General features: G+C 41.9%; 1 protein-coding gene and 1 pseudogene across 1 annotated transcript; both read left to right on the forward strand.

Annotated features, from left to right (window-relative positions):
- The first annotated feature begins 12801 nt into the window (after positions 1 to 12801).
- LOC137130242 (ectonucleotide pyrophosphatase/phosphodiesterase family member 7-like) lies at positions 12802 to 17178 on the forward strand (annotated as a pseudogene).
- Positions 17179 to 19507: 2329 nt separating this feature from the next.
- On the forward strand, positions 19508 to 26017 carry zgc:171971 (uncharacterized protein LOC569690 homolog). The gene is made up of 8 exons (XM_067510225.1): positions 19508 to 20250; positions 20446 to 20492; positions 20572 to 20714; positions 21898 to 22022; positions 22777 to 22885; positions 23651 to 23904; positions 24159 to 24311; positions 24576 to 26017. The coding sequence occupies exons 1-8, from the start codon at positions 20050 to 20052 to the stop codon at positions 24714 to 24716; spliced, it is 1173 nt and encodes a 390-aa protein (XP_067366326.1). The 5' UTR covers positions 19508 to 20049; the 3' UTR covers positions 24717 to 26017.
- The last annotated feature ends 627 nt before the right edge of the window (positions 26018 to 26644 follow it).

The following is a 26644-nucleotide window of genomic DNA, read 5'->3' on the forward strand; positions in this document are numbered from 1 at the left end:
TTATGTATGGGAGTCTGTAATGACGAGAATTGCTTTTTAACATATAATTATCTTAAGGGAGTATTTGTGGCCATACAGACCATGTTGCAACCCCAGTAGCAGCTGCTTTAATATAATCATTGTATGTTTTCTGATGGTGTTTAGCAAAAATAAAATAAAAAGAATCAGGTTAACAGCAAACAAGGGCAGTGATAAGTGGCAGGTAAAGAAAAAAAAGAAGACTACTACTAATAAAATGTTGATAGATATTAATAAGAATGTATTTACATAAAAGGGGAAATATGTTCATCATGACCAATGTAATATTTAAGGATTTGTGGGGGTGTGCGTGAAGATGTGCGTGGTTTCACAGGGGTTTCGTTTAAACTGAAATGTTCTGAAAATTTCTTTCAGGTTACATTGAAGTTTGATGTATTGTTTCTGCAGCTCAGGACGGTGGAGAGTGTCACTGTCACTGCTACCCAGAAAGAAAGCACCGGGTTCCAGGCACAAGTGGCGTGGAAGTAATCATCTGTGCTACCTGAGGTGCATTGTGAGCAGGTGTTTTCTTCTCTTTGTCTAACTTTCGCTCAGTGTTACACTATGGGATTCGCCTTGACGTGACCAACTACAGAAGCTCCAATGACACCACGTCTGTCAGTGACAGACAGATTGAGCCATGCTCTGGGCTCAAACCTCTGTATCAGGATTTTTAAACTACGGATTTTGTTGGACCCACAATGTGCGATGGCTAGGTGGCAAGAGATGCCCCACTAGTGAAATCAGTGTGCCCGGAGGAGAGGAGCCAAGACAAGTGAAGGGATGCGGTGAAAAGGAGAACTGAGGGTGATCAGGAGAAAAGAGAACACAAAGCCAACAACAAAGTACCAAAGCCAACAACTAAAATACAAGGTAGCAACAAAACAAAGTACCAACTAAAAGCAAACCAGACGAATGCAAAATCCTCAGTCTTACCAATGATCCTTTTCCAATAAGGATTTCCAAGTTCACTTAGTCTACGGGAACAATAAACAACAGTCACTTACTCAAAAGGTTCGCAGGCAGGCAAAGCAGGTCGGAACAGAAATTCTCCAGGGAGGCACAGAAGCCAGGCAATAATGCCCGGACAAACGCTGAGGCAACAGGTAACTCTGGAATCAGGTGTAACCAAAAAACAGTCTCTTTCACGTATAAACAGGAAAACAATCTGGCACGGAGAAACAGGAAACCAGGGCTTATAAAAGGAAGGTAATAGGTGTAAAGAATAGAGGCTGATTAGGCAGCACAGCAGGGAGGGAGAAGAAGAGAGAGCAGGGAGAGGAGGTAGTGAGGCTTAGCAGGGCAACACGGAACAGTCACAGTCACAGGGACCAGTGTAACTCAGGCTAACGTGCCATGACAAGCCAACAAGTCTTGCCACGCAATAGCCTGTTAGCTTAATCTCCACAATTAAAGTCTAGCTAACGTGTTACGGCGAGCTGACTCCAACAACTGTGTTAGGCTCGGAATAAACCCCGGTGCCATTGCTTCACCTAAGAGTCTAAAGTGTTATGACGAGCATAAGGTTAGTGTGGTACTTCTCACACAGTCACTCTCCCTCCGTGAGCTTTCTCATGTCTACGGTAACAACCCCATCCAAAGGGTTGCAGCCCAAGGCTAAAGAGGCAGCATCTCGCCTGTGGCTCTGTTATCTCAGGTAAGGATCCTCACCCCTTTTGCATAGTATGCTTGGGTGCTAAACATGCTCAGACCTCACGGGCGGACCGGCAGGTGTGCTGGCACTTTGCAGCAATGCCAGAAAAGATTTTAGATTGATAGCAGTGGTGGCTAATAACCAGGAACTATGCCTGGTATCAGCCATGACAGACACCCATCATCCGCAAGCTAAGACAAGCTGGGAGATGAACGAGAGAAGGGCGATCTGAGCAGCTTCTACCGGCACTCCCAGCCTGCATAAAAGAAATGAGCCGTTATTGGTCTGGTCAGAGGTAAACCAAGTGTTGGCAGGGCACAAAGGCATGCAGTTGGTCAGCATCCTAAGAAGCAGGGTAAGTCAGATGACCAGAGACCGTGGGGCAAACACTCATTTGCTGTAGTAGCAGCTAGAAATTGTCCATCCCACCCTGGGGACGGGAAGAAGAAATGGGTAACCTAGCCTTCCCCCCACCTCTGAAGAGAAGAAAAGTGGGAAATGGGGATCAGAGTCCGCTGGTTCTGAGTTCAGAGGCTTCTGCTCTTAGGAGTTTTAGTAGACATCCTCTTTCAGACTCCTTCCCATCAGTCTCAGGGAGGTAATGTGCAAAAAAAATGTGCAATCAGTGTCACTAAGCACTCCCCGGTGTCACCAGGCATCTCCAACCATTCTGAGTTTGATAAAGGAAATAAAAAGTGCATTTCTGCAGCCAGACACAGAGCCGAGGGCAGAGTGCAAAAACAAAATAAAAACAAATCATTGTCATCCTCCTCTGTCCCCAGCAGAGGGAGTTTGTACCCTTCAGAAGGGTATGTGATGAGGACAGGTGATGTCTTCCAGGTGCGACAACGGCCCACTCTCTGCGAAAGCAGAACAGTGACGCCCAAACGCAATCCCCCCTTGGGTGTTGTCCACAATCTCTCAAGGTTACAGACTACATTTTGCTGTAAAACCACCCCATTTCAATGGTGTACTGGTTTCAATAGCAAGTGTGGACTCAGTCCAAGTCTTAGAAGACTAAATCACATCCCTGTTAAACAAACGGCAATCCGAATTGTTCCGAATAACGAAGCCCATCAGGGTTATTACTCCCGGAACTTCCTCATTCCAAAAAAAAAGTCGCTTCTTCTCTTCTCCTCATCCTAGATCTTCTCCCATTCGTGTATTAAACAGTCATTTAAGGAAATACATGTTCAGAATGCTAACACACAAAGTGCTCTGCCGCTCGATCTACCTGAACGATTGGCTCATTACAAATGATCTCTTGGACGCATACTTTCACATCACCATTTATCCTGCGCACAGACAATATCTGAGGTTTGCATATCGAGGCACAACCCACGAGTATCTGAATATCTCATTTGGCTTGTCACCAACACAGAGAGTGTTCAGCAAGTGTGTGGAGGTGGCTCTGTCTCCGTTGAGTCACAGCGGTGTCAGAGAATTTTCATACATAGATGATTTTCAACCCTGGGTCGCGTCATTGCAACTCTGCCCTCGTCCTCACTTCAACCACACAGTGATAGTGACTCAGCCCTGCATTGCAGCTCTCCGCCCATGGAGAGATTCTACTCACCAGGCTTCGAGGGTGCCGCTGCAGGCGGTGCTAGCCAGGATGACCCTTACAACAGATGCTTCGTTGACAGGGTGAGGCACGGCTCTGATTGGCAGGGCAGTGAATGGCGTATGGTCCCTGGGGATGGCATGTGCTCATATAAACATGCTGGAACTGCATGCTGTGTTTTTGGCTCTGAAGCATTTTCTGAGTTTCTTTCAGGGTCATCATGCATCATGCAAAACAGACAAGACTACAGTTGTAGCTTATATCAGCCAAGCATTTTGAACTGGCGTGCGGACTGCTTACTGTCCACAGTTCTCCCTATGAGAAATGAACATCCCACTGGGGATGGATGCTCTGGCATTCCAATGGTCGAACATCCTACTGTATGCTTTCAATTCAATTCAATTCAACTTTATTTATATAGCGCCAATTCACAACAAAGTCATCTCAAGGCAATTTACAGAATAAAGTCTATAAATAAAGAGTATAAAGATGTATAGAGAGAACCCAACAATTCCCCCTTGAGCAAGCCCTAGGCAACAGTGGAGGCTCAGGGTGGGTGGCATCTGCCTTGACCGGTTTGGGTTAGTGGCATTGGTGGACGACCACTCTTCCTTCCTGCACCACAGTTCTTTCAGTTAAAACTGTACTGATATTAGCATTGACTACCACTAAGTGGGTGAGTGATTTGCAAGCTCTTGCCCTTCGCCCTTCATGTCTACAATGTGCCCCAGGACAGGCTAAGGTGTGTGTAAAGCCTTTGTGCCTAAAGTTGTGGATCAGTCATACCGGAGTCCCACTGTGGAGCTGTTGGCTTTTCATCCTGCCCCATTTCCAATGGAGGAGGCACAACAACTTAGCACTTTATGCCCGGTGCTGCCCTTGTTTGTTCACGTGGGTAGGACAGCAAGTTTTAGGAAAACAGACCAGCTGTTTATCTAATGGGCCAGTTTCTCATCAGAGACTGTCTCATTGGATTTTGGAGGCCATATCTATGGCATACAGATGCAGGGAAGTTCAACCTCCAATGGTTCTGAGGGCTCACTCCACCAGGAGTGTGGTCACTTCTTTGGCCCTATTTAAGGGTGTGTCAGGTGTGTACATGTTGCAGGACCATCTATGCCCCCTCAGTGCTGGAAGAACAGGGTCCAGCTTAAAGTATGTCTCCAGACCACGGCTGTATGTACGGTTCGGGAGATCTCATGCAATATGGGAGTGGGCTATATCTCCTATAGTGAAAGACCGAGCGAATGTTTGAAAAGGAACATTGGGTTACTTGATGTTTTCCCTGGTTCTTTGATAACAGAGTGAGGAGTTTCACCAATTTTTGCATAGGCACGGAAAGAGATCTCCCTAGAATGAGTTAGAAGGGGCTGTTGGTCTTGATAATAAGAGGAGGGTGGAGCCCGGAGCCCGGCTCGACCTGTCTGTCACTGACGGACGTGGTGTCATTGGAGCTTCCATAGTTGGTCACGCCAAGGCTAATCTAGTGAAACCTCACTTTGTTATCAAAGAACCAGTGATTATGTCAAGTAGCCCGACATTCTGTGAATGGTCTTGTATTGTAAAAGTTGTAAATTTATATTGCTAGTCATGGAGAAGTGTTGTTAGTTTCTATCCAAAAGTTCAGGGAAAAATATCTGTAGGGCTGTAGTGGGTTGTTAGTGGTATTTATTTTTGTTTTGAATTATGGATTTAATTCTTGGTATTGGAGGAACTGTTATCCCCCAAGTCCATACTTTTCCATTAATGTATTAAATGATAGAAATTGGTTATTCCTCAAATAGGTTGTGAAGATGATTATTTTGCAATGATTTGCAAATCTCATCAACTCATATTTTATTCACAATAGAACATAAACAAGCTATCAGATGTTGAAATTGAGACATTTTAACATCTAATGAAAAATATTAGCACAATTAAGAATTTGCTGGCAGAAGCACATCTAAAAGAGCTGGAACAGGGTGATGTTTACCATTGTGTATCATCCCCTCTTTTTTTAACAACTGCCTGTAAACATCTCAGAAGTGAGGAGACCAGTTGCTGGAGTTTCAGGGAAGGAATGAAGTATTTAGCTGCATTCACACAACTACCCTTCAAAACCTAATTCAGCAGCAGTATCATTTGTTCAGAAACCAATAAACAACATTTAGAGGAACAGCTCTGCGGACGAAGGAGCTCAGATATTCCAGGACACAACCAGACTCACACACTAGCACTTTTAATGTTGTTAAATTGTGAGTTATTTAAACATTGCTCTTAAACTGGATTAATTTATGCTGCCTTTCGCTGCCTTTTGACTGATGGGCTTGCTTGGCTGTGTACACCAGTCGTCTCTCAGAAGGTCCTGACTGAAAAATAAAGGCGGTGAAATTTAATTGCAAAACCAAAGAAGAATTCTAAAATCTAACAGCAAATTCATGTTCATCCAAAATATGTAAAATGTGCAAAATTTGTTGGAATTTGTATTTTTTTATACACTGTAATGTCTGTGTGTGTCTGTGTGTGTGTGTGTGTGTGTGTGTGTGTGTGTGTGTGTGTGTGTGTGTGTGTGTGTGTGTGTGTGTGTGTGTGTGTGTGTGTGTGTGTGTGTGTGTGTGTGTGCTATATTACCTTTGTGTGTGTGCTGAAGTGGATGTAGATGAGTTTTCTCAGTGCTGGAGGGGAATGGGCTGCGGTTGGCTGGCCTGACTGCAGACTGCTCTGTGGAAAAGAACGACTTTTTAAATTACCCATACATCACTGTCACAGCAGCACAGAATAGGACGACAGTGCTGGGCAACAGTGCACACATATACACATACACACACCCATTTTCTCACTCAGCCCCCCCCCTCAATCCCATATTTACAGACAAGCAAACACGCTGCTTTGCAATACAAGCCTAAACATGCTCTGTATTTGCAAAAAAGTCAAACTATGAAATACAAAGTGGAGACTGATACTGCAGAGAAACCTCCATAAAAACTGATCAATTTATGAGCTAAATACACACAAACACTTACATGTCTAAGCCATAAGAATATAGCATCAGCAGCTGGTGAGTCTTTATCCACAGTCCTCTCTTTTCTGCTTGGCATTCTCCTTTCTCCTCCCCCTCCTCCTCCTCCTCATCATCAAACAAGCTGGGTCTTAATTGCAGGTAATTAAACTGCTCGAGGCTGACGAAACAGGTGAGGTGCTAGAAGCATATGTGTCTGTAGTAAAAGATGTAGGCATTACACCGCTAAAAGCTACCAGGGTTTGCAGATGCTCTGCACTTCATTATCTCTGCGACTCATTTAAATGAAGCATGTAAAAGCAGACACCCACATGAAATGCACATACTACTGTCTGAGCTGATTTTCTGCAAGTGTTGGAGTCAATCTTACAGCTGCTGTGCAGCTGATGGTGACACAGGGCTGTGAAGACCACGGAACAGCTGTGACACAGGAGGTCTTGTTGAGGGTGCAAACTGACCTTTTCACAGATAAACTGTTTATCATATGATTTTTGGTTATGATTTCTTATTATAAAAGGCAGCTTTACCTTTATATTCCAGAACTCCAGAGAAAGGGAGCAGCAACGGGAAACGGCCTGTCACCAAAAGTCCAGTGAGAGCAAAAAGACCATGGCACCACTGGACCTGAGGTAGCAAGAAGTGCTGCACGGTTGAAGGAGATTAGAGAAATAGAGCTAATCTGATAGAGGTGATGGAAAACTGGAAAGGATTTTGATTAGGCAGGTGCTAAGTGTGGTGCAGGCGGTGGTAGTAAGAAAGTGGTTAGGGAAGTAGGAACTTGGTGATTCTTAGCAATAGTTGGTGAGTAGACAGGACGTTACAATAACTCCATAAATCCGTTAACATTTCATGCATATAGATGTGATGTTTCATGTCACACCAACAGCACTTTTAGATTACACATCACAGATGTTGAACACACTCTGTCAAGTTGCACAATGTCTTTTTGATCAATGTTGATTCGGAAATGGGGTCTTTGACTGATCTTATAGTATTACATTATGCATACATTACATTTTACTGTATTATATTATGGAAAGTATTTTCTTATTGATTATACTGATTGTGATTTGATGATAATGATGATATTGTATATTTTTACTGCATAAAAAAAACCCCAATACCCTCAGGTCCAGCTCTACATATATGCTTCTCTTAGATGCAAAGGCTTCCAGCCAAGTGTGAACAGCTGAGTTGAGAGTCAGCAGCATTAAGTCTGAGGCCACAGTTCTCTGGCAAAAAACAGCCGATTGCACTGTGGGCTCAGAGTTAGTTGCTGTCCCATCTGAAGAATCATCACGTGTTCGTTACGAGAGAGAGTAAAATAGAGCCAAAGATTGATGTGGTGTCAACAGTTGGCTTCTGGGTCTGACCTCATGTCCTCATACCTGCAATGTATTGAACCAATGTGGAACCGGAATGCGATGTGTTTGCTTTACTACTTGATCTACTTGAAGGGGCTTTTGGAAATTAGTTCACATATTAGATAAGTGGTTGAAATAACTTAATCCTCTGTAGGGTGGCCAGCAGGACCAGACAGGAAAGCTATGCAAATCTACAGTGGCACTTGAGCAAAAGGTGGCTTCAACTTTTAACAAATGTGACATTCAGCTTGTAACCTCCCCAGTTTCTCCCCATTTGCCACAATATCCACACAGACTTTGGTATTTTGTACTTTGCCTAACTATTTGAAACTGCTAAAAACCTTTTTCATTGAAAAGCTGCACTTTGTTCGCACACACCGATTGTCTGTACTTAGCTGTCACTCTGAACTTTTTACAACTCAAATAACTTATGAGCAAACTTGTAAAACACCTGGCAGGTAAGAACGGGTGAGCTCATGACAAACAACTGGGTTCTGAGGTTTGCACACTGTACGTAGCTGCTGGTCACTATCAACTAGTGCATTGATAAAGTTAGAAAGTCTGCTTTTCAATCCAGATGACTATTGAAATATATTTCCCAAGACTCAAAGGCTCATCTTGAAATGGCAGAAGCAGAAGTAGCTTATTAGCAAAACAGAGTTGGAAACATAAGAAAACACAGACTGTATGGGAAAGCTGAACAGTGTGACCAGGGTCATTTAGCTTCCAATGAATATTTCAATTGTTTCTAGAATTACCATTCAGCAATCTGATGCAGCAGAAAAGGGTCAGGAAGAGCGAGCTGTAATGAAGAGAGAGATGTGGGCGATAGAGCTAGTGCAGCAGCAGCAGATGAAATTTGACCCCCCCCGACAAAAAAACAAGAGACGGTATATGGAGGATTTAAATCAGTAAAAATGAACTCTTTCCTTTAGCAGGTTTCAATTGTTATTATTTTTTCTTGTATAGATAAATTTATTTTGGTAAATGTCATTAGCAAACTGAAAACCAGAGAGGACTGGTGGTTGAAGCTTGGCGAGAACAGAGAGAGAATATTCTTTTCCTGATGGTGTGAACCTCACAAGCAGTTCATGGAGTGGAGTCGCCACCTGCTGGTCCAGTGGAAGTACTGTCAAACTCTTTTTTACTGGCGGGTTCTTGTTTCTGGTGTTTATCTTATCACTGGGGGGCTATTGTAGCGATTTTATAATGACGATTTCCTTCTATCTGGTCTCTTTTTGCTCCTTCAAGGGCACATATTTCAGCTGGTGAATGGAAAAACACAATCTCTCACTGCCAAGACGGATTCTGTCATTGTCAATAAACCTAGTAGCCGTCTGCCTCTTGCAATGTTGCCAATTGTCTGTTAGGGCCTATTATGATCAACGATGTCCAGATCCTATCACTGGGAATTAAAAGACAGTACTCCAAACAGTTTTGTAGTTGGTTTGGATGCAGTAACTTGGGAGGTAAACACTTCCCCACATCATCTTTTTGGCTTCAATTAAAACAAAGATCATTTAAAACACTGCGTACCACTTAGTCCTAATAAGGCTATTGACTTCAAATCTCCTGAGCTGAGTGAGATCTGATCTCCACACCACAGGTCGTTTTCCAGACATCAGTTGGAGTTTCACTGTGTCTGCTTTGATGTTCTCCTGTACTCAATACAACTTATATACTTTCAAAAGAGCCCCGAATAAGAACACTTAATTAAGACATCTTATTTTCATTCAAATAAATAACATTTTCTGTTTCTGCTTTACAGTAAGAGCCACTTTTCAATTTTCATCGTTTTGAAAATTGACGCCTTTTAATCTAAAGGAGGAGTAACCAGAAATGTTGTTAGGATTGCAACTTGACAGCCATAAAGAATGACATGGATTTTAACTACTAGGGTGTTGCTGTTTATTGGGGCGGCTGTAGCTCAGTTGGTAAGTTCAGTTGTCTACAGACCACAGGGTCAGGGGTTCAATATCTGGTCCCGGCTATATGTTGAAGTATCTCTGGGCAAGACAGGCCTAACAGCCCATTCCCCTCCCCAGCTGCACAGTGTGCAGCTGGGGAGGGGGAAAAAAAAAAGGTGTTGATGTTTTTCAATGCATTCGTACTAATTATTCTAAGATTAATCCTGGACCTGAAGGAGCAAAGATTTTTGGTTGTTGTTATCTCGTCACATTTTGACCAGCGGGATGTGAAACTGAATCCAAAAATAACCAAAATGCGAACTAACAGATCCCAGGTTAAAAAAAAAAAAAAAGCAAGCATTCAGTATGGAGGAAAGAATGAAATAAATGACCCATAAACTAGTTTTAGCTAAGTGCACAGAAACTTTTGTAACCTTACGAGGTTTCAAATTCTGGATATAGAATTATACTGAACTGCATCATAATGTAGAAATGATCAACATGTAATTATAACATGAATATGGAGGCAATCGATCTTGCAAAAACATTGATTCATAAATTTAGGAACCAAACCTCATACCACAAAATTACAGTCCGGCAAAACAGAAGTCGGGAGTCCAAAGCAGAAATATGGGAGTAGAACAGTAGGAAAATTATTTGTATGTATACAGGGATTTGTGTGTTTATACTCAGACTTGTATGTCTGTGCTGGGATTTGTATTTCAGTCTGTTTCTGTCTCTGTCTTCAGATTTGTGTGTCTGTACACACATCCGTAACTGTAAATAATATTTGTGTATGTAAAATAATGTGTAAGTGTATACACTCAAAAAACTAAATGTAAATATCTAATTATCTGAGAAAACACTTGGGTTTTAACTAAAGGTGCTGGAAAGCCTCACAATTGGCTGTCTTTTTACGGGTGGCTGTCTTTTTACAGCTGCCATCTGCAAGATTTGTGTGTAAGGTGATTTGTCTGTATTGGAAGGTTTACCTTGCCCTCAGCTCGGGCTCCCAGGCTCAGCCTTACAGACCGAGTGTGGTTCAGGTCACAGTGTGCCTTACAGTCCGCGCTCAGGATGTCGTGAAGGAGATTAGAGGAGCGCAGAGCCGCCGCTATAGTTCCTCAGGGGAGTCTCACCTTTACCTGTCTTTCAGTGGGCTGTGGTGTTTTGCTCTTGACTTTTTCCTGCTCAGCCAAACGGTGTTTCTTTACTGCAACAGCAGATAACGTTAGCCGATGCAGGCAGGTCAACAGCTACAGCTAAAAATAAAACAAATAAGTAGTAAGTGATACTACACCCAAAGCACTGATCCCTGATGCCTCTCCAGCAATTTGCTCCGCAGTGACTAAATATTTTAAAGGGAGGGTTTAGCTGTGTGTAAGAGCCAGTGTGGATGTGAAATTAATAAAAGAGCATAAAGCCAGTGTTTTAATCTCCTATTATGTTAAATACCATAAACCACACAGGCAAAACAATTAAAATGTGTGACTGGACAAGTTATAGGCTGTGCTATACAGTATGTCTTCTAACTTGTAGGTTGGTTGGTTATCACCAGTTTATTAGGTGCAGTTGTGCACAGCCTCAGTAATCCATCCTCCATGATGACGCTGCCAGGGTGACCGTGTTTCTGCATCAGCTTTCCCATGAAGGAAACGCCCACAAAACGACACAAATCACTTGTTACATTAAACATTTATTTTGTTGTACAATCTGCATCCACAAACGCAATGTTGACAGTGTACACATTTGTGAACCCAAAGACTACACCAAAGCTTAATAAATCACAAAATACAAGTTCAGTAACCCTACAACTAAGTCATTTCATCATGAAGCCTCGTGATCAGATGACTGATACATGTCTGTACATATATGTAAAAAGGCTGTTTCCCAGGTGGAATAGAGGAGCTACAGTCAGTAAACCAAGGCAGAAAGGTTGGTGTATTTTTATCTGTGCCTATCAGTTACAAATACTATGAAAATATAATGGACATGTCTAGTTGCGTATTGCATTACTGTTGAGCTGTGCAGCAATGGCTTGAAAGCCAATTAAATCATATTACAGCATTTCTGATCATTTCTGTGGAGAAATCCACACAGTAACCAAGTGTCCCTCCTTTTATTATGTTAACTGGGTCTATGCCAAATAAAAGGAAATCTCAGAGTCATAAAGTCACATGTTAATATTTTTCAGTAGGTGAGGTATGAGTGACTTGGAGGACAAATGTCAGTGTTGTGCTAAACAGCTTGAAATATGATGTTTTTTTATTACAGCATTTTGGATGGAAGGTTTAATTTGCTGAGCGACATGTTTGCAAACACTCAGTGATGAGTTAACGGCCATAAACACTGCAACAACCAGGTTGACTAAACACAGATCAGGGTTTTAACTGTATGAGTTGTATGAGTTAAAACCCTGACGATTAAAAAAAAAAAAGTAAGGTTGCGAGTCTGTGGGGATTGTAAATGGCCACTTATACAGCACTTTTATCCAAAGCACTTTACAATGTTGCACTTTTTTTTTGCACTGGGACCTGAACCACACTCGGCCTGCAAGGCTGAGCCTGGGAGCCCGAGCTGAGGGCAAGGAAAACCTTCCAATACAGACAAATCACTTTACACACAAATCATGCAGGGGGCAGAACAGTTGCAAAAATCCACCTGTAAAAAGACAGAAAATTGTGAGGCTTTACAGCACCTTTAGTTAGGTGTCTAAGTGTTTTCTCCGAGAATTACACATTTACATTTAGTTTTTTGAGTGATAACATTTGCACATTATTTTACATACATATTTACAGTTACAGATGTGTGTACAGACACACAAACAGACTGAAATACAAATCCCAGCACAGACATACATGTCTGAGTACACACACACAAATCCCTGTACACATACAAATAATTTAGCTACTATTCTACTCCCATACAGAAAAGCAAAACATCCAGGAGTTAGAGAAAGCAAAGGACAGGAGTCCGAGCAGAGTCTGGTGGTAGTGGGTTGCCAGCAGGCAGGCAGGTAATAGGTAAACAGTGGTGGTGAATTTGCCGGAATGAACTATGGAATGGGAAATGGGAAACAGGGACAACAAAATAAAAAAAAGAGAACCGGGTGGAAAGAAACTGAAATCCAGGGCCACATTAGTCTGATGTGTTATTTCCACATAGAACTGGATCATCTGCCCAGCCTGATACAACTTTGAACATTATATTCAAATGTACAATGTATTTTTGCTGGAAAACAAAATAAAATGTTCAATTGAACTTTGTTTATATAGCACCAATTCACAACTATAGAGATGTGTAGAGAAAACACAACAATTCCCCCCGAAGCAAGCCATAGGCAACAGTGGAGAGGAACAACTCCCTTTAATGGAAGAAACCTCCAGCAGGACCAGGCTCATCGGGACGGCCATCTGCCTAAACAGGTTGGGGTAAGTGGAAAGTGGAGACAGAAAAGAAAAGAGCAACAAAAAGCAACAACAAAACATCGGACAGGTTGGTGGGACCAGTAGCTGCACACTGGAAGACACACAGCTTAAAAGCCGAGGACACCTGCAGAAAGGGAAAGAGAGAGGGGGACAGAGAAAGAGAAAGACAACTACTGGAGAAAACATACTGAGTTAATGTCATACAGTGGTGACAATTGTGGGTGAGAGGAGAGGAGAGAGTGACAGGAGGAGGGGGGGGTCCCCCAGCAGTCTAAGCCTATAGCAGCATCACTATAACTAACCATAACTAGCTTTATCTAAGAGGAAGGTTTTAAGCCTAGACTTAAAAGTAGAGAGGGTGTCTGCTTCCAGAATCTGAACTGGGAGCTGGTTCCACAATGGAGGAGCTTGATAGCTAAAGGCTCTGCCTCCCATTCTACCCTTGGAAATTCTGGGAACCACAAGTAGGCCTGCATTCTGAGATCGAAGTGGTCTACTGGGATGATATGGTGCTATGAGGTCTTCTATATATGATGGAGCCTGACCATTCAGAGCTTTATATGTAAGAAGCAGGGTTTTAAATTCTATTCTAGATTTAATGAGAAGCCAATGGAGAGAAGCTAGTGAAGGTGAAATATGATCTCTCTTGCTAGTTCCAGTCAGCACTCTTGCTGCAGCATTTTGGATTAATTGCAGGCTCTTTAGGGAGTTACTGGGGCATCCTGAAAGTAGGGAATTACAGTAGTCCAACCTAGAGGTAACAAATGCATGGACCAGATTTTTGCCATTAATTTGAAACAGGATGCTTCTAATTTTGCTTTTCTCACCTTTCCGTTTGAATCTCCCGACACTAGCCACAGTGAGGGAACAGGGCCTGTCACTAATTTTAATAGCTCTTCATTGGCCATCCAAGCCCTGGATAGCAAAGATATTTCTGCTTCTAGCAGTACGGAAGGACCTCCTGTCCCAGGCTCAGGGGGAATTCTATCATCCTCACCCAGATCAGTTGGCTCTTTGGGTCTGGCACGTGAAGGGGGGAGTCAGAATGCACTTGACCTGCCACCCTTCAAAATGCTGGAGCCGCATCAACAACATGTCAATTAAGGGTTCAGTGGTGGATCTGCTGTAGTTGTTGGAGAAGGGTAAATGGTAAATGTTCTGCACTTATAAAGTGCTTTTCACTGCTTCTTATTCACGCATTCACACTAACAATCACACACACACTCACACACCGATGAGGGAGCTGCTATCCAGCTGGCCAACACTCACCGGGAGCAACTAAGTTGGGGTTCAGTGTCTTGCTCAAAGACACTTCGACACGTGACCGGAGGAGCCGGAGACCAAACCAAAAACTGGAGGAATGGTGGATGACAGCTCTACCTTCGTGCACCACAGTCGCCCCAAGGGGAGGGCTCTCTCCACAATTAAGGTTTATTTGGCAGCTATCTCTGCTTGTATTGTGAGTTTTGGTGACAAACCAGCGAGGCATCATCCCCTGGTTTGTCTTTTAATGAGAGGTGCTCATCGCAAGCTTCCCGTTTCTATGCCGCTTATCCCACTGTGGGATGTGGGATGTTTTGGATGCCCTAGAGATTTGAAGCTGTTCTAGAGATTTGTTTTCTATGTGAGGTAAAGGACAAATCCTGGTCAAAAATAACCCCAAGGTACCTTATAGTAGTACTGGAGGAGTTATGCCATCTATATTAATGATATGGTTGAACAGCATATTTCTGAGATTTTTAGGCTGAGTTAGTTAAAAATTAATTAAAAATTGTGGGCCTTTATGTCTCGTAGGCATGTGTGAAGATTGATTAACTGATTTTTTTTCATCTGGTTCCATAGATAGATATAGCTGATATCATCAGCATTGCAATGGGAATTTTTCAGTTTTATGTGAGTGATTTCTAATAATGTTGCCTGAAGGAGTAGAGTAGAAAGTATTGGTCCAAACACAGAGCCTTGTGGAACTCCATAGCTAACCTTTGTGTGCATGGAGGATTCATCATTAACATCAAAGTGTCCTTGAGCAAGACACTGAACCCCAACTTAGTTTCTCCGGGTGAGCGTTGGCCAGCTGCATAGCAGCTCCCCCATCGGTGTATGAGTGTGTGTGTGATTGTGAGTGTGAATGGGTAAATAAGAAGCAGTGTAAAGCGCTTTGAGTGCCAATAGGTATATGAAATATGTAGAAAAGTAAAGATATATATATATATATATATATATATATATATATATATATATATATATATATATATATATATATATCTTGACTTTATTACGTAAAATGTTTTGAGATGACTTTGATGTGAATTGGCACTATATGAATAAAGTTGAATTGAATTGAATTCCAAATGTTAACTAATGGCTACAAGGTTCCCTTTTCTGTCTACGATTTGTTTGGTATCACAAACTGCCTGAGCAAGGGATGCTTTTAAGCTGTTATTGTAACACAGTTATTGCAATTTGCATCATCCAAGTCGGTGGAGCTTCAGTAATATGGCCAACTGAATATCTGCATAGGCTGGTTAATGCATAAGGATGAGGAAAAAGACACAGAATTGCAAGTTGGAACAGGCCAGCCCACCCAGAAACTCCATCAAAACCTATCCACACCTGAGCTCATTGTAATATCGACAATGCACCTTATTAACTGTCCAGTGACTTTCCTTAGCACCACTTGCACCACTTAGCATGTTGCAATTAGCCAAGGAGCATTCTGATTTACACAACCAGTGAAGTCCTAAAGGCCTGATTTCAACATGGTACCTGTTCTCTTAGCATTTATTTACTGATTTCTCCTGAGCAGGCAGTTATGTATCTTCGGTACCACCAAGAATATTCAGAAACACAAAACTTAATTTATCAAAACTTAATTTATGTTGAACCAAACTGATGTTTTGAATGTAGGGGGACACCATATATTTCATATTTAGAGAGGTCATGCACAACTCATGGTGTAAGTGCTTCAATCCCCATGTCCTTCTGTCCACATGTTGATGTGTCCAGATACTAAAGCCCCCTGGTAGCAATATTAAACTGGTGGGTCATGTCAGTGCCCATCATTGGTGTATAAATGTGTGTGAATAAATGCACAAGAATTACCTTTGTAAAGTACTTTGGGTATTGAGTGCAAACCATTTGCCATTTACATTACTTTTTTGTCATTAGGATATTAAATTGAGAAACATGGAGTAATCCACAACATCTGGTTCAACACTACCACTCAGGAGAAGAAGCAGTACTACATGACTCAATTTGTTGATTCCTACTGGGATAACGGGAGCTTCCCCATCTGGATAACAGCACAAACAACAGGTTTGTTTCCTATTTTGTTGAATTCTTGGCTTTCGTTCGTTATCTTTACACTGGATGTCATCATCTTCCGGGGTCTAAAAGCAGGCTCTCTGCATTTCCCTGGCACAGCAGCCACCTATAAAGGAGAGACGGCCATGGTGAGACAAGTGGAACCGCGTTTCTATGATCATTCTAAGGAGACTGACTGGAGGCTGAACATCGACAAGGTGATTGGAGAGTGGTTCCACCAGCATGATCTGGACTTTGTCTCCTTGTATTTTGGAGATCCAGATTCAAATGGACATTTATATGGACCAGATTCCCCAGAGCAGCAGGTGATGGTAAGGCAAGTGGACCAAACTATAGGCTACAGGACTATGGTCTTACTGAGCAGCTTAACAATATCATCACCGCTGACCACGGCATGAATACAGTTCTACGGGGTGGATTGTTCCTCCTTAAGGTCCCTGGCTTCAGCTTCAGAGACATCCAGTTCCAGCTGTTGGATTATGGTCCTGTTGGGATGCTGCTTCCTAAAGAGAAGCAGCATCCTCCAGAATGCTGGAGAAGGTCTACCAAGCTCTGAAAGGAGCCCACCCCCACCTCCATGTGTACAAAAAAGAGGAGATGCCAGCGAGAATGATTCTCATAAAATGTCTGATTTGTGTGTCTATATAGTTGTTACCTGTGAACAACAGCAAAGGAGAGCATGGCTTTGATAATGATCTCATGTTCAGGGCAGTGGGACCTGACTTCCAAAAAAACCTGTTGGTGGGACCATTTGACATGGTTGATCTTTACCCACTGATGTGTCATCTTCTGGGATCAAAACCAGAGATCAATGATGGACACCTGGACAACACTAAGCACATGCTAGTCCCCGAGACAAACACAGGAGAAGACAAGGACATTAAGTGTGCACCTGTTTGTTTAGCTGTTGGGACAACATAATAAAAGAGTGGGCTACTGATTTAGCACTGCACTGTTTAAATGAAAACCAATCAACAGAATACAGCACACATGAAATATTGTAAATTACACAGAGTGCAACCAAAGTCCATTCACATGGAGACAGGCCTCAACTTGTTTTCATGTGACTATACTGCTCTTTGGTCACATGATGACAATTGAAGTGTCTCTATGAAAACATCCGGTTGTACTATCACATAATGTACGTATACCCGGGCTTTCTCCTACCTGCATGTTTCCTGTGTCTAGACAATAACACATTTTAAGTTTTACACATATAAATGTAGTCATTTAAGTGTCCACGTGACTTTTTACACTCTTACAGCAGATGCTTTTTTTTTGCATGGCTAGTTATTACAGTATATGGTTTGTCACAGCACTATTGTACCACTATTACTGTATTTGTACACCAACAAGGTAATGGAAAAGAAGTTATATACAGTATTTCATAACATACAATATTTTAGCAATTGAATAGACATGAGAACAGCAAACCTTTAACTAAAAATAAAATTTAAAGGCAACTATTGAAACTACTGCTGTGTTAAGCTGAGTTTATCAGGCTAAATGATTGACACCAACCTGAAGTTACCTTCACACTTAGTGTCCAGTTTTGATGAGAGCTCTGGCTGCACTGTGCTGACTTTCATCACCTATGTGGATTTTATGTCCACTTTACTGTGTTTTCTATTGTTGTTGTTGTTGTTTTCCTTCAAAGCCTCCACCTATAAAAGAAAAAATTAGCCTTGTAGCCGGTGGATGAAGCACCGTTTATGTGACCACTTATGTAACACTGTTAGGTTTAAAATGCATAATTTTTAATTTAAGTAAAAATAAAAACTTAAAATTTAGTAACCTGGTGGAAATTTTTAATCTTCATATGGCTAAAGTAATTTTGATAATATATAAAAGCTGTCAGTAATTATTACAGTAATTACATGTCCAACCTTTGAATATTTATTAATCATAAAGTGATATTTTTTGGTGAAGGGGAATATATTTGAGATGCATTTGGGCTCCAGTGTTTTAGACGGCCAAGTTAAGAGGATCTCATCTAGCCAACTGATAGTCATCAACTGTCTTCAACCCCTGATATCACACGGCTGTATTACACTAACAGTTATAAAGGTGTAAATCTCAGTTTTATTGGTGTGTAAAGGGTTAGTGTTGCTTTCCTCCATAAAGAAAGTCTTTTGTTGTAAAGTTTGTTAAAGATTGTTAAATGTGCCTTGGTGTTGTTTTGTTGTTTGATTTCTATATTGATTTGCTGTCTCACCTCTTTATGTTCCCTGTCCGTCTACAGGAGCAGAGAAGAATATTCAGATGGAGGTGATGAATGGCTTGTTAGCAGCAGTTGGGTTTCTTGTACTTGTGTTCATCATTGCCACTTCGTGTAATGTGTGGAAACGTACAAAAGCATAATGGATTTGGAGATTGATACTCTTACATATTCTTAGTTTACTTCATGGGTCTAGATAAGAATTCTGGTTAAACAGTCAATATGTGGGGCATGTTCCTGTTTGCTGTTGCTCAACTTGATTTACTTTTTTAATATGACAATGACAAAGAATAGTAATGAAAAGACTGTGGCACAGGAAGGTAGAGCGGCCGTCCACCAATCCTGCAGTTAATTAGTGACATTTGATCCGGTCACATGTCACATGATGTGCCATTGAGCAAGACACTGAACCCCAACGTAATTGCTCTCTGCCAGTGTTGCATAGCATATTATATACATCAGGATGTGATTGTGTGTGTGATTGTGAGTGTGAATGGGTGAATAAGAAGCAGTGTAAAGCGCTTTGAGTGCCAATAGGTAGAAAAGTGCTATATAAGTGCAGAACATTTACCATTTACATGTAATGACGCTGTAGAAATGTCTTCAACAGATAGATGTTGTATTCTGCAAATAAAGAAAATCAATATGGTTCAGCCTCCTGTGAGCTCAGTGTTAATATTGCTGGCTATTTTGTTTTATTAAACACAATCACAATCATCACAGTTAGTGATTTTACAATGTGACTGTTTTGAATACAAAACCAAAAGCTAAAGACTTGAAAGATTCACTTTATTTACATAAGAAAAAGAAAAGTATGATAAGAACATACTTTAGCTTCATTACATAGATAGATAGATTCTGATAAATTCTGTTATTATGGTAAACTGATTGTGAATGAAAAAAAAATAATGTCAGGCTGCAACAAAATAGAAAAAAAAGTGAAGGGGGTCTGAAAACTTTCTGAATGCACTATATTTGGCCTGGAGTTAATTCCCGTGTCACGCATCAGACAAACAGCGTCCTCTGCTGGCGCCACGTGCGAAGAACCGTCCGAACAATAACAACGGCGGAGCAGTGGGGAAGACAGGAAGCTACGAACACGGACCTGAGCGATTATTATCACTGGGCCAAGAAAATGTTCAACGTTCGTCCTGGTTTTCTGCAGCTGTGTTACAGGAGACGTGTCAAAAACGAAGTGGTGTGTGTGTGTGTCTGTGTGCAGGTATCACGGGAGGATTCTCTGCAGCGCAGAGGTGGAATGTAGCGTTAACTACTGGCGATAGCGTCTTTTCACGTGCACAACTGTGTTGATTTGTGGACGGTGATAAGCTGAAGTTGTGGGTCGTTGGCCCTGTGCTCGCGCTCGTCTGGTCACTACTGGGAGACGGAAGTCGTTTAACGGTTCTGTTTTCTGTTGAGTGTCTTCCGTTGGACGGGGACAGAAAGATGGAGGATAAAACACACCCAGCAGAGGCAAACAGCTTCGCCTTCGATATAAAGTAGTACATTTAACCTTTTTGCTGTTAAGGAGAACGTCGTGACATCTAATAGTGACGGGAGGCCGATGCCATAAAATGACAGAAGCCGGTGATGCAGCAACGGTCCCCGGCTCCCCCGGCGCCAGCAGCGGGGGAGCAGGGCTGGGTTTCAGCGCGGGCAGAGCACTCCTAGCACGGGCTAATGTTAGGGCTTTGTCCTCCCCGACTCCACCCGGAAGACTGCCTTCCCTCAGGAGCAGGGACCTGACGCTGGGGGGAGTCTTCAAAAAACCCAAGGTAATGGGTTAGTTACGATGTGAGCGAAACACAAACACTCGTTGACATAACATTAAAACTCAATTTCTAAATGCTCAGATAAGATTTAGTCATTTGCTGTTACATATAACAGTGACAAGCATTTAGCATCAAATACACAATATAGCTTATTTAAGAAATAATTAAGAAATATCACTTTTCTCTTTTTGCCCAAAGAAAACCTTCGAGCCGAACGTCCACGCTGTGAGGAAAAGCAAAGATGAGTGAGTGACTGAAACATGTTGTGGGCTGCTAGAACATGTGCTGTGATTGAAATTAAGCAGCGTGTCGGATTCTTCCCAGGTTAAAAGAAGAGATCCAGGCTCCAAAAAAAGAGAGGAGAGAGAGGAGGAGGGAGAACAGGGGGAGGAGGAGAGACAGGCCTCAGACCATTCAGTCCCACTCCATCTTTGAACAGGGTCCTGCCGACACTCTACGCAAAACAGGTGCACAACCTCCCTTTTCTGTGTCTTGTTCACAGGAAGTAAAGTCCGTTCACCAAAGGTGCAGGTAGGGATGTGATCAGGATCAGGATCAATACCAATGTTGCTGACTGACAGTAATACTGTTTAAGTCTTTTTAATATGTTTTTATTTTCAGTTATTGTAAGTCCCTCTTACACAAATTCTTTAATTTTCAAAGTTTAACTTGTGCATTTACACTCATACAATACAGTGTTTATAACATGTCCATCAACTAAAAGATAAGACAGTAAAAAATTTCCAGCTTTGAAGTTTTGATTTTTAAGTCAATACGACACCACTTGCCCTGCTTATTAATCCAAACTCAAAAAAAACCTTACAGACAGACCTTACAGTTGCACGATAACCCACTAGCAAGGAGAAAACATCAAAGCAAAGTCCTGTCAGAAAAGTGTTCACAGATGCAAGTGCGAGAAAGAGCAGAAAGGACGCCAGACGTCGTTCGTTGGCAGACCGCAGCGGGCGTTAAGGATTGTAGACTTGAATGAGTGAGTTGAGGTAAGCGGGAGCTGTCGAGTTAACCGCCCTGTGAGCAAGAGACAGAGCTTTGAACTTGATGCGAGCAGCTACAGGAAGCCAGTGTAGAGATCTAAAGATTGGTGTGACATGGGTCTTTTTTGGCTGATTAAAAATGAGGTGAGCTGCTGCATTTTGGATCATTTGCAAGGGTTTGATGGTGGATACTGGTAACCCCATCAACAAAGCGTTGCAGTAATCAAGACGAAAGACATGCATGTCGTTGTACTGTGGGAGGAGCTCAGAGTACCCAGAGGAAACTCACAGAATATGGAGACAACATGAACTCCACTCAGAAAGGCCTCAAACCAGGGGACCTAGCTGGGAGGTAGAAGCACTGCATATAGGAGCATTGTAGCATAGGAAAAAAGAAATAGATGTTACCATGCAGTGTTGTTCTTTTCCAAATCTATGAAGTGGACATACAGTATCTTTCCCCCACAGCAACAGTGACTGCAGGTGGTTTTTGTCACAATAGCAGAATGAATGAAAGTCAATGACGAATATTGATAATGTGTGTTGCAGCACTAATTTATACTTTAGGACCAGTAGCAACTTTACCCAGTTCTCAGAAACTGTCACTGGGTTCAGGTGCTTTTGTCCTTCGCTCACAGTCACTCTCTGTGATCAGGCTGGCATGAAGCTGCAGAGCTGCGTGACTCTACCACCTCTTCTGTGTGTAAACTGATGAAGAAAGAGTGGAAACACTCAGTGGAGGATGAAGATGAGATACTCAACAAACTCCAGAGGGATGATGTGAGTACTTCCTGGTAGCGGCTGAACAGTACTCTCAATAAACAGGGAATTTAGTATTAAAAAGCTTTAAACTGGGAGGGGATGTGGTCTGATCTGATCTTGACAGGACTGAAAGCTAGACGATGGATAATGTCGTCCATCACTTACACTGCAAGAACATTATTAAATATTGAACAGGAGGAAGTAAAACCACTGTTTCATTGTTCATATGAGCTGACTGTTTAAAACAGGCTTGGAAAATTAAATAACATCCCAAATGCATACATGCTACATGATCAGTAGCTGGATTTCATGAGATTTAGACATTTATGAGATACACAGCATAATTTCAGACCACCCCCCCCCCCCCCCCCCCCCCCCCCATTTGTCCTGACTGTCATTTCGGCGTTTACTTTTCTAACAAGACTATGCCTTGTTCATATTTGACTTTGAGGAAGCTGCCCCTGACTACAACACGCTGTGATTTGCAGTAACTCAGATGCCACCAAAACATCAAAGACAGTTTGACCCAGTGACAGACAATTTAATGAAGTGTGGACAAAAACTGAAGCCATTGTTCAGTAGAAATACAGTTTCAGCTAATTCTTCTCCACTTCTACTGAACATCAAATTTTGTTGGCCTCTCTTCTTGTTCAACAATTACAGTTATTAATTAAAAAGAGAACTTCTTTTAATTAATATTGACATCCATAATTATAAATAGCACCCCCATCCCATCACTAGTTATAACTAAGATTGTACTTTGCACCCACAGTTCATAGATGATCCAGGCCTGAGGAACGATGTCAAGCTGAAACCCATCCAGCTGCCTCTGTGTCAGTCTAACAGCTTCAGCAAGAGTCAGACACTCACCACCACCACATGTAAGAACAAACACCTGTTGTTGCTGCTCCTACTCTCTCAACACAAGACACAGTAATAATCAGTCCTTCCAGGAGTTCTTGAATCCTCGAGGGCCTGATTTCTTCTATTTTTGTCCCCTGTCTGTAGACCTGTCATTTGCCTTTGTGCACAGCTTTTACTTTAAGCATTAGCAAGGTCTGGTGCACTCTACTCAAAGCGTCCAAGGACACTACAGGGCGTAGGTCAATTAAAAAAGTTGGGGTGATTGGAAACGATTGCAGTGTCACAGAATTCAGGGAATATTTGATATTTCAAGATACAATTGCTTCATTGTCATACTACATTATTTATGTTGTGCAAAACATGTTATGATCCAAACACCTCAAATTTCTAGAGGAACTGATTAACAAGGGATTGCTTTAGTCAGGACAGGGGTTGAACCATTGAATGCAGACATAGGCTTTCAGTTTGGCAAGGTGACTGATCCCGTGATGCTGTGGAACAACCCTCAGACTATTCTGGCAGAACATTTCATAATCTTGAAGATATTTACAAAAACCTTTACAAGCCACACAAAGTCTGAATGTTGTGGAGGAGGTGGCTAAACAAGTGAAGCAGTGAGGATGCAGAGCTCAGCATTGAGTGAACGAGCACAAAATTCAGGCTGTAGACATAAATGATGGAGAGATTGTATGGAACTTGGACAGACTCTGTGTCCATGATTATTCAGTACTCTACTGTAGAGCTTTCTTACGTTAAAGTGTTTGTGACTGATGTGGCTGCAGGTCCAGAAAACCCTGGGGGCAGAGCAGGACACAGCAGGACAGAGCTGCCCAAACCTGATCAGCCAATTCTGGTGGAGCTGCTGCAGGAGCTCAGCCTGTCTGGCCAAGAGGAGCTCTTCTTCATGCAGTTACCTGACTGTATGCCAGGAAAAGTGTCTGTAAAGGTCGACCATACTGTCGGGACTACAGCAGAGAAATCTGTGAAGAAGGAAGCCAAGCCTGAACAAAAGAGACCTTTGACTCTACAACCACAAGTCAGTAAACAGTATGAACACTGCATATTATATTTTGTTACTCCTCATTATGACACTGTTGGGAAGTCTCTCCCTCTTTCTTTTGTGAATGCATGGACTTCGCAACAGTCTGAATTTGAAATAATGTATCTTGCGGTATCTCCGTGCCTCTGCAGAACTTTATTTGTGGTGCTTAATACTGAAGGACAATCAGTTTTAACAGCGGCTTCTCTCCTGGTCAGCCAGTTAATAACAGGTTGTATGTTTCTCCCCAGGAGTCTCTAGTGAAGGAGAGCTGCCCTGTGTTGTCACAGTTTCCTGAAGGGTTTCTGGGCAAACTGCAGATCAGGAAATCAGGAAAGGTGGAACTGAAGCTGGATGACATTGTTATGGACGTCTCTGAAGGGGCTGCATTCTCCTTCCTGCAGGTGCTGCCAGTGTGTGTGTGTGTGACGTGCATGTAGTAAACCTATTATAGACAGAGCAAGCTGTTAGGTTTACTCTCTTCATAATCTATCTAAACACGTTTTTTGCACAAATGAGGCAACATCGGGAAAGGGAGGCGAAGGAGTATGGAGGGAAAAGGAAAGAAATGTTGTCCTGTGTGATTGTGTGTTAGTGTGTGTAGGTAGTAAGTACTAACAGGGTTGGAAAGTCAATCAATCTTTGTCAATGTCAATGTGTTTCTGCAGCAACTGGTGTCTGTGCGTCTGTCTGAGGGAAGGACTGGAGACATGATGGTGCTGGGAAATGTCCACCACAAACTGGTCCTATCCCCTGACTTCCAGGCTTTACTGAGACAAGCTACAGCACAGCAGCAACAAGGACCTTGATCTGATGGGACAAAGAGATGTCTGATCTCTGTACCTCAGCTTAGAGCTTTCTAAGGCAGCTATCTCACGTACCTCTTGATATTGTTTCTCTGTGAAAACATGATGGTAACTTATTTGTCTTCAGCCAGTCAGAAGGATTTTGTTTCACTTTGGTGTGAGGAGACTGTCAGAGGAGGAAAAATGGAAATTGTGATGTGGTATAAATGTGGTGTCATACCCTATGATGGACCAGGACGAGGTCATAAAACGGTGACGTGGGCACAGATTATCCACTTTTAGATGGTGGATCGAATACACCAGCAGAGTAGCAATATTGACTGTGCGTCTGAACACCAGCAGAAGAAAACCACAGCCACAAGCTGGTTTATCACAGAATTGGATTAGATTGGTTTAAACCAGGAGACTGGGGACGTTCACATCTGACAACGTCCATGTCCGGAGGAAGACAAAGGTTTTCATTTTACCACATACATACATACATATATTACCACCTGTTACTTAGTGACTGAGGTTCCAGATGTTTATTACAGTTTGTAATTATTTTTATAACTGACCTTTCATATGTTGTGCTATATCTCCTTTCTTCCCATTCATTTCAGAAATGAATGACAATAGAAGAATCATTTTAAACTTTCAGAATTTTTCTGAAATCCACAAGGCTAAAAGCTACAGAGAAAACACACAGCTCAAACACTGTTTCTCCTGTAATGATGTACATGATGCATTTGTAGTATAGGTCATGTATTTTGTAGTAGTATTTCTACCTATGCTTGTCTGCTTGTTTTTTCTTTCTTTTGTCTCTGTTTTAAATTGTTTATAGCATTAGCTTCATATCACAGCTTTACAGCAGTTGTTCCTTCTTCCAGTGGAATTTAAACTTTTCATATTTGCCGCAGACCAGGTTGCAGAGGTATGTTCATTTCTGGATGCTTCAGGCTTTTTATTTGACAGGAACGTTTTAAAAGTCTCCATTGATCTCCTCATCATTTTAGTCAACTTTTGATATGGTCGATCAAGTCATCTAAATAAAGTGCATTTGTATATAAAGAGTCCTTTTTGTTCACGGCTGAGAGCTTGTGACTGGGAGGTTGCTGGTTCAGTCCTCCAGACGAGCAGGACAAGTGAATACAATGGTTTGTAATAGTTTTCAGAAATACTATACAAATACACAGTTATTGTCTGCTGAGTGTTGTCAGGGTGACTGTAAATAGTGGTGAAACAGAGTTTTACTGGAATATCCAATGTCAAAAACAGGAGAGAGCTGGGAAATAAAATACATTATAAAGCCCCCATTTTGTGTAGTATAAATATGAAAGTATTCTATATTCTATTTTTGATTGTAAATATTACAAAGACAACATATCACATGTTGAATTTGAGAAATATGATTTTCTTTATATTTGCTTCTTTTAAATTTGATGACTCAATTAATGCTGAATGATATCCACAGGTTTGGATCAACATATGCTGCCATCCTACATCTTACAAGACGTCTTACTTAGAAAAGGTCTTAATTTCCGCACACCACAACATTAAACCACATTCTGTGGATATTATGGCAGCATATGGCTTATGACGAGGTCTCCAGGTTCTAAAATGACCTATTTGCAGTCCTGACCTATCACCTGGTCGAAATAGTTGGAGCATTATATCGTGAAAAATGTGAACCCAAACTGTTGACCAGCTGAATTCCTATAGCAGGAATGGTGGAGATAAAAACTAAATGTTCTGCACTTATATAGCGCTTTTCTACCTATTGGCACTCAAAGCACTTTACACTGCTTCTTATTTACAATATCACAAAGACACTGATGGGGGAGCCAACACTCACCAGGAGCAACTAAGTTGGGGTTGACATGTGACTGGAGCACCCAGGGATTGAACCATCAACTGCAAGATTGGTGGACAACTGCTCTACATTCCTGCGC

Source organism: Channa argus, chromosome 7 (assembly GCF_033026475.1).
Source record: "Channa argus isolate prfri chromosome 7, Channa argus male v1.0, whole genome shotgun sequence".
In the NCBI taxonomy this organism is placed as follows: Eukaryota; Metazoa; Chordata; class Actinopteri; order Anabantiformes; family Channidae; genus Channa; species Channa argus.

Excerpts from the sequence above, each read along its gene's own strand:
- zgc:171971 (XM_067510225.1), top strand. The coding sequence starts at position 20,050 with ATGACAGAAGCCGGTGATGCAGCAACGGTCCCCGGCTCCCCCGGCGCC. Across the intron at positions 20,251-20,445 it reads GAGTCTTCAAAAAACCCAAG|AAAACCTTCGAGCCGAACGT; the intron begins GTAATGGGTTAG and ends TTTTGCCCAAAG. Across the intron at positions 24,312-24,575 it reads CTGCATTCTCCTTCCTGCAG|CAACTGGTGTCTGTGCGTCT; the intron begins GTGCTGCCAGTG and ends GTGTTTCTGCAG.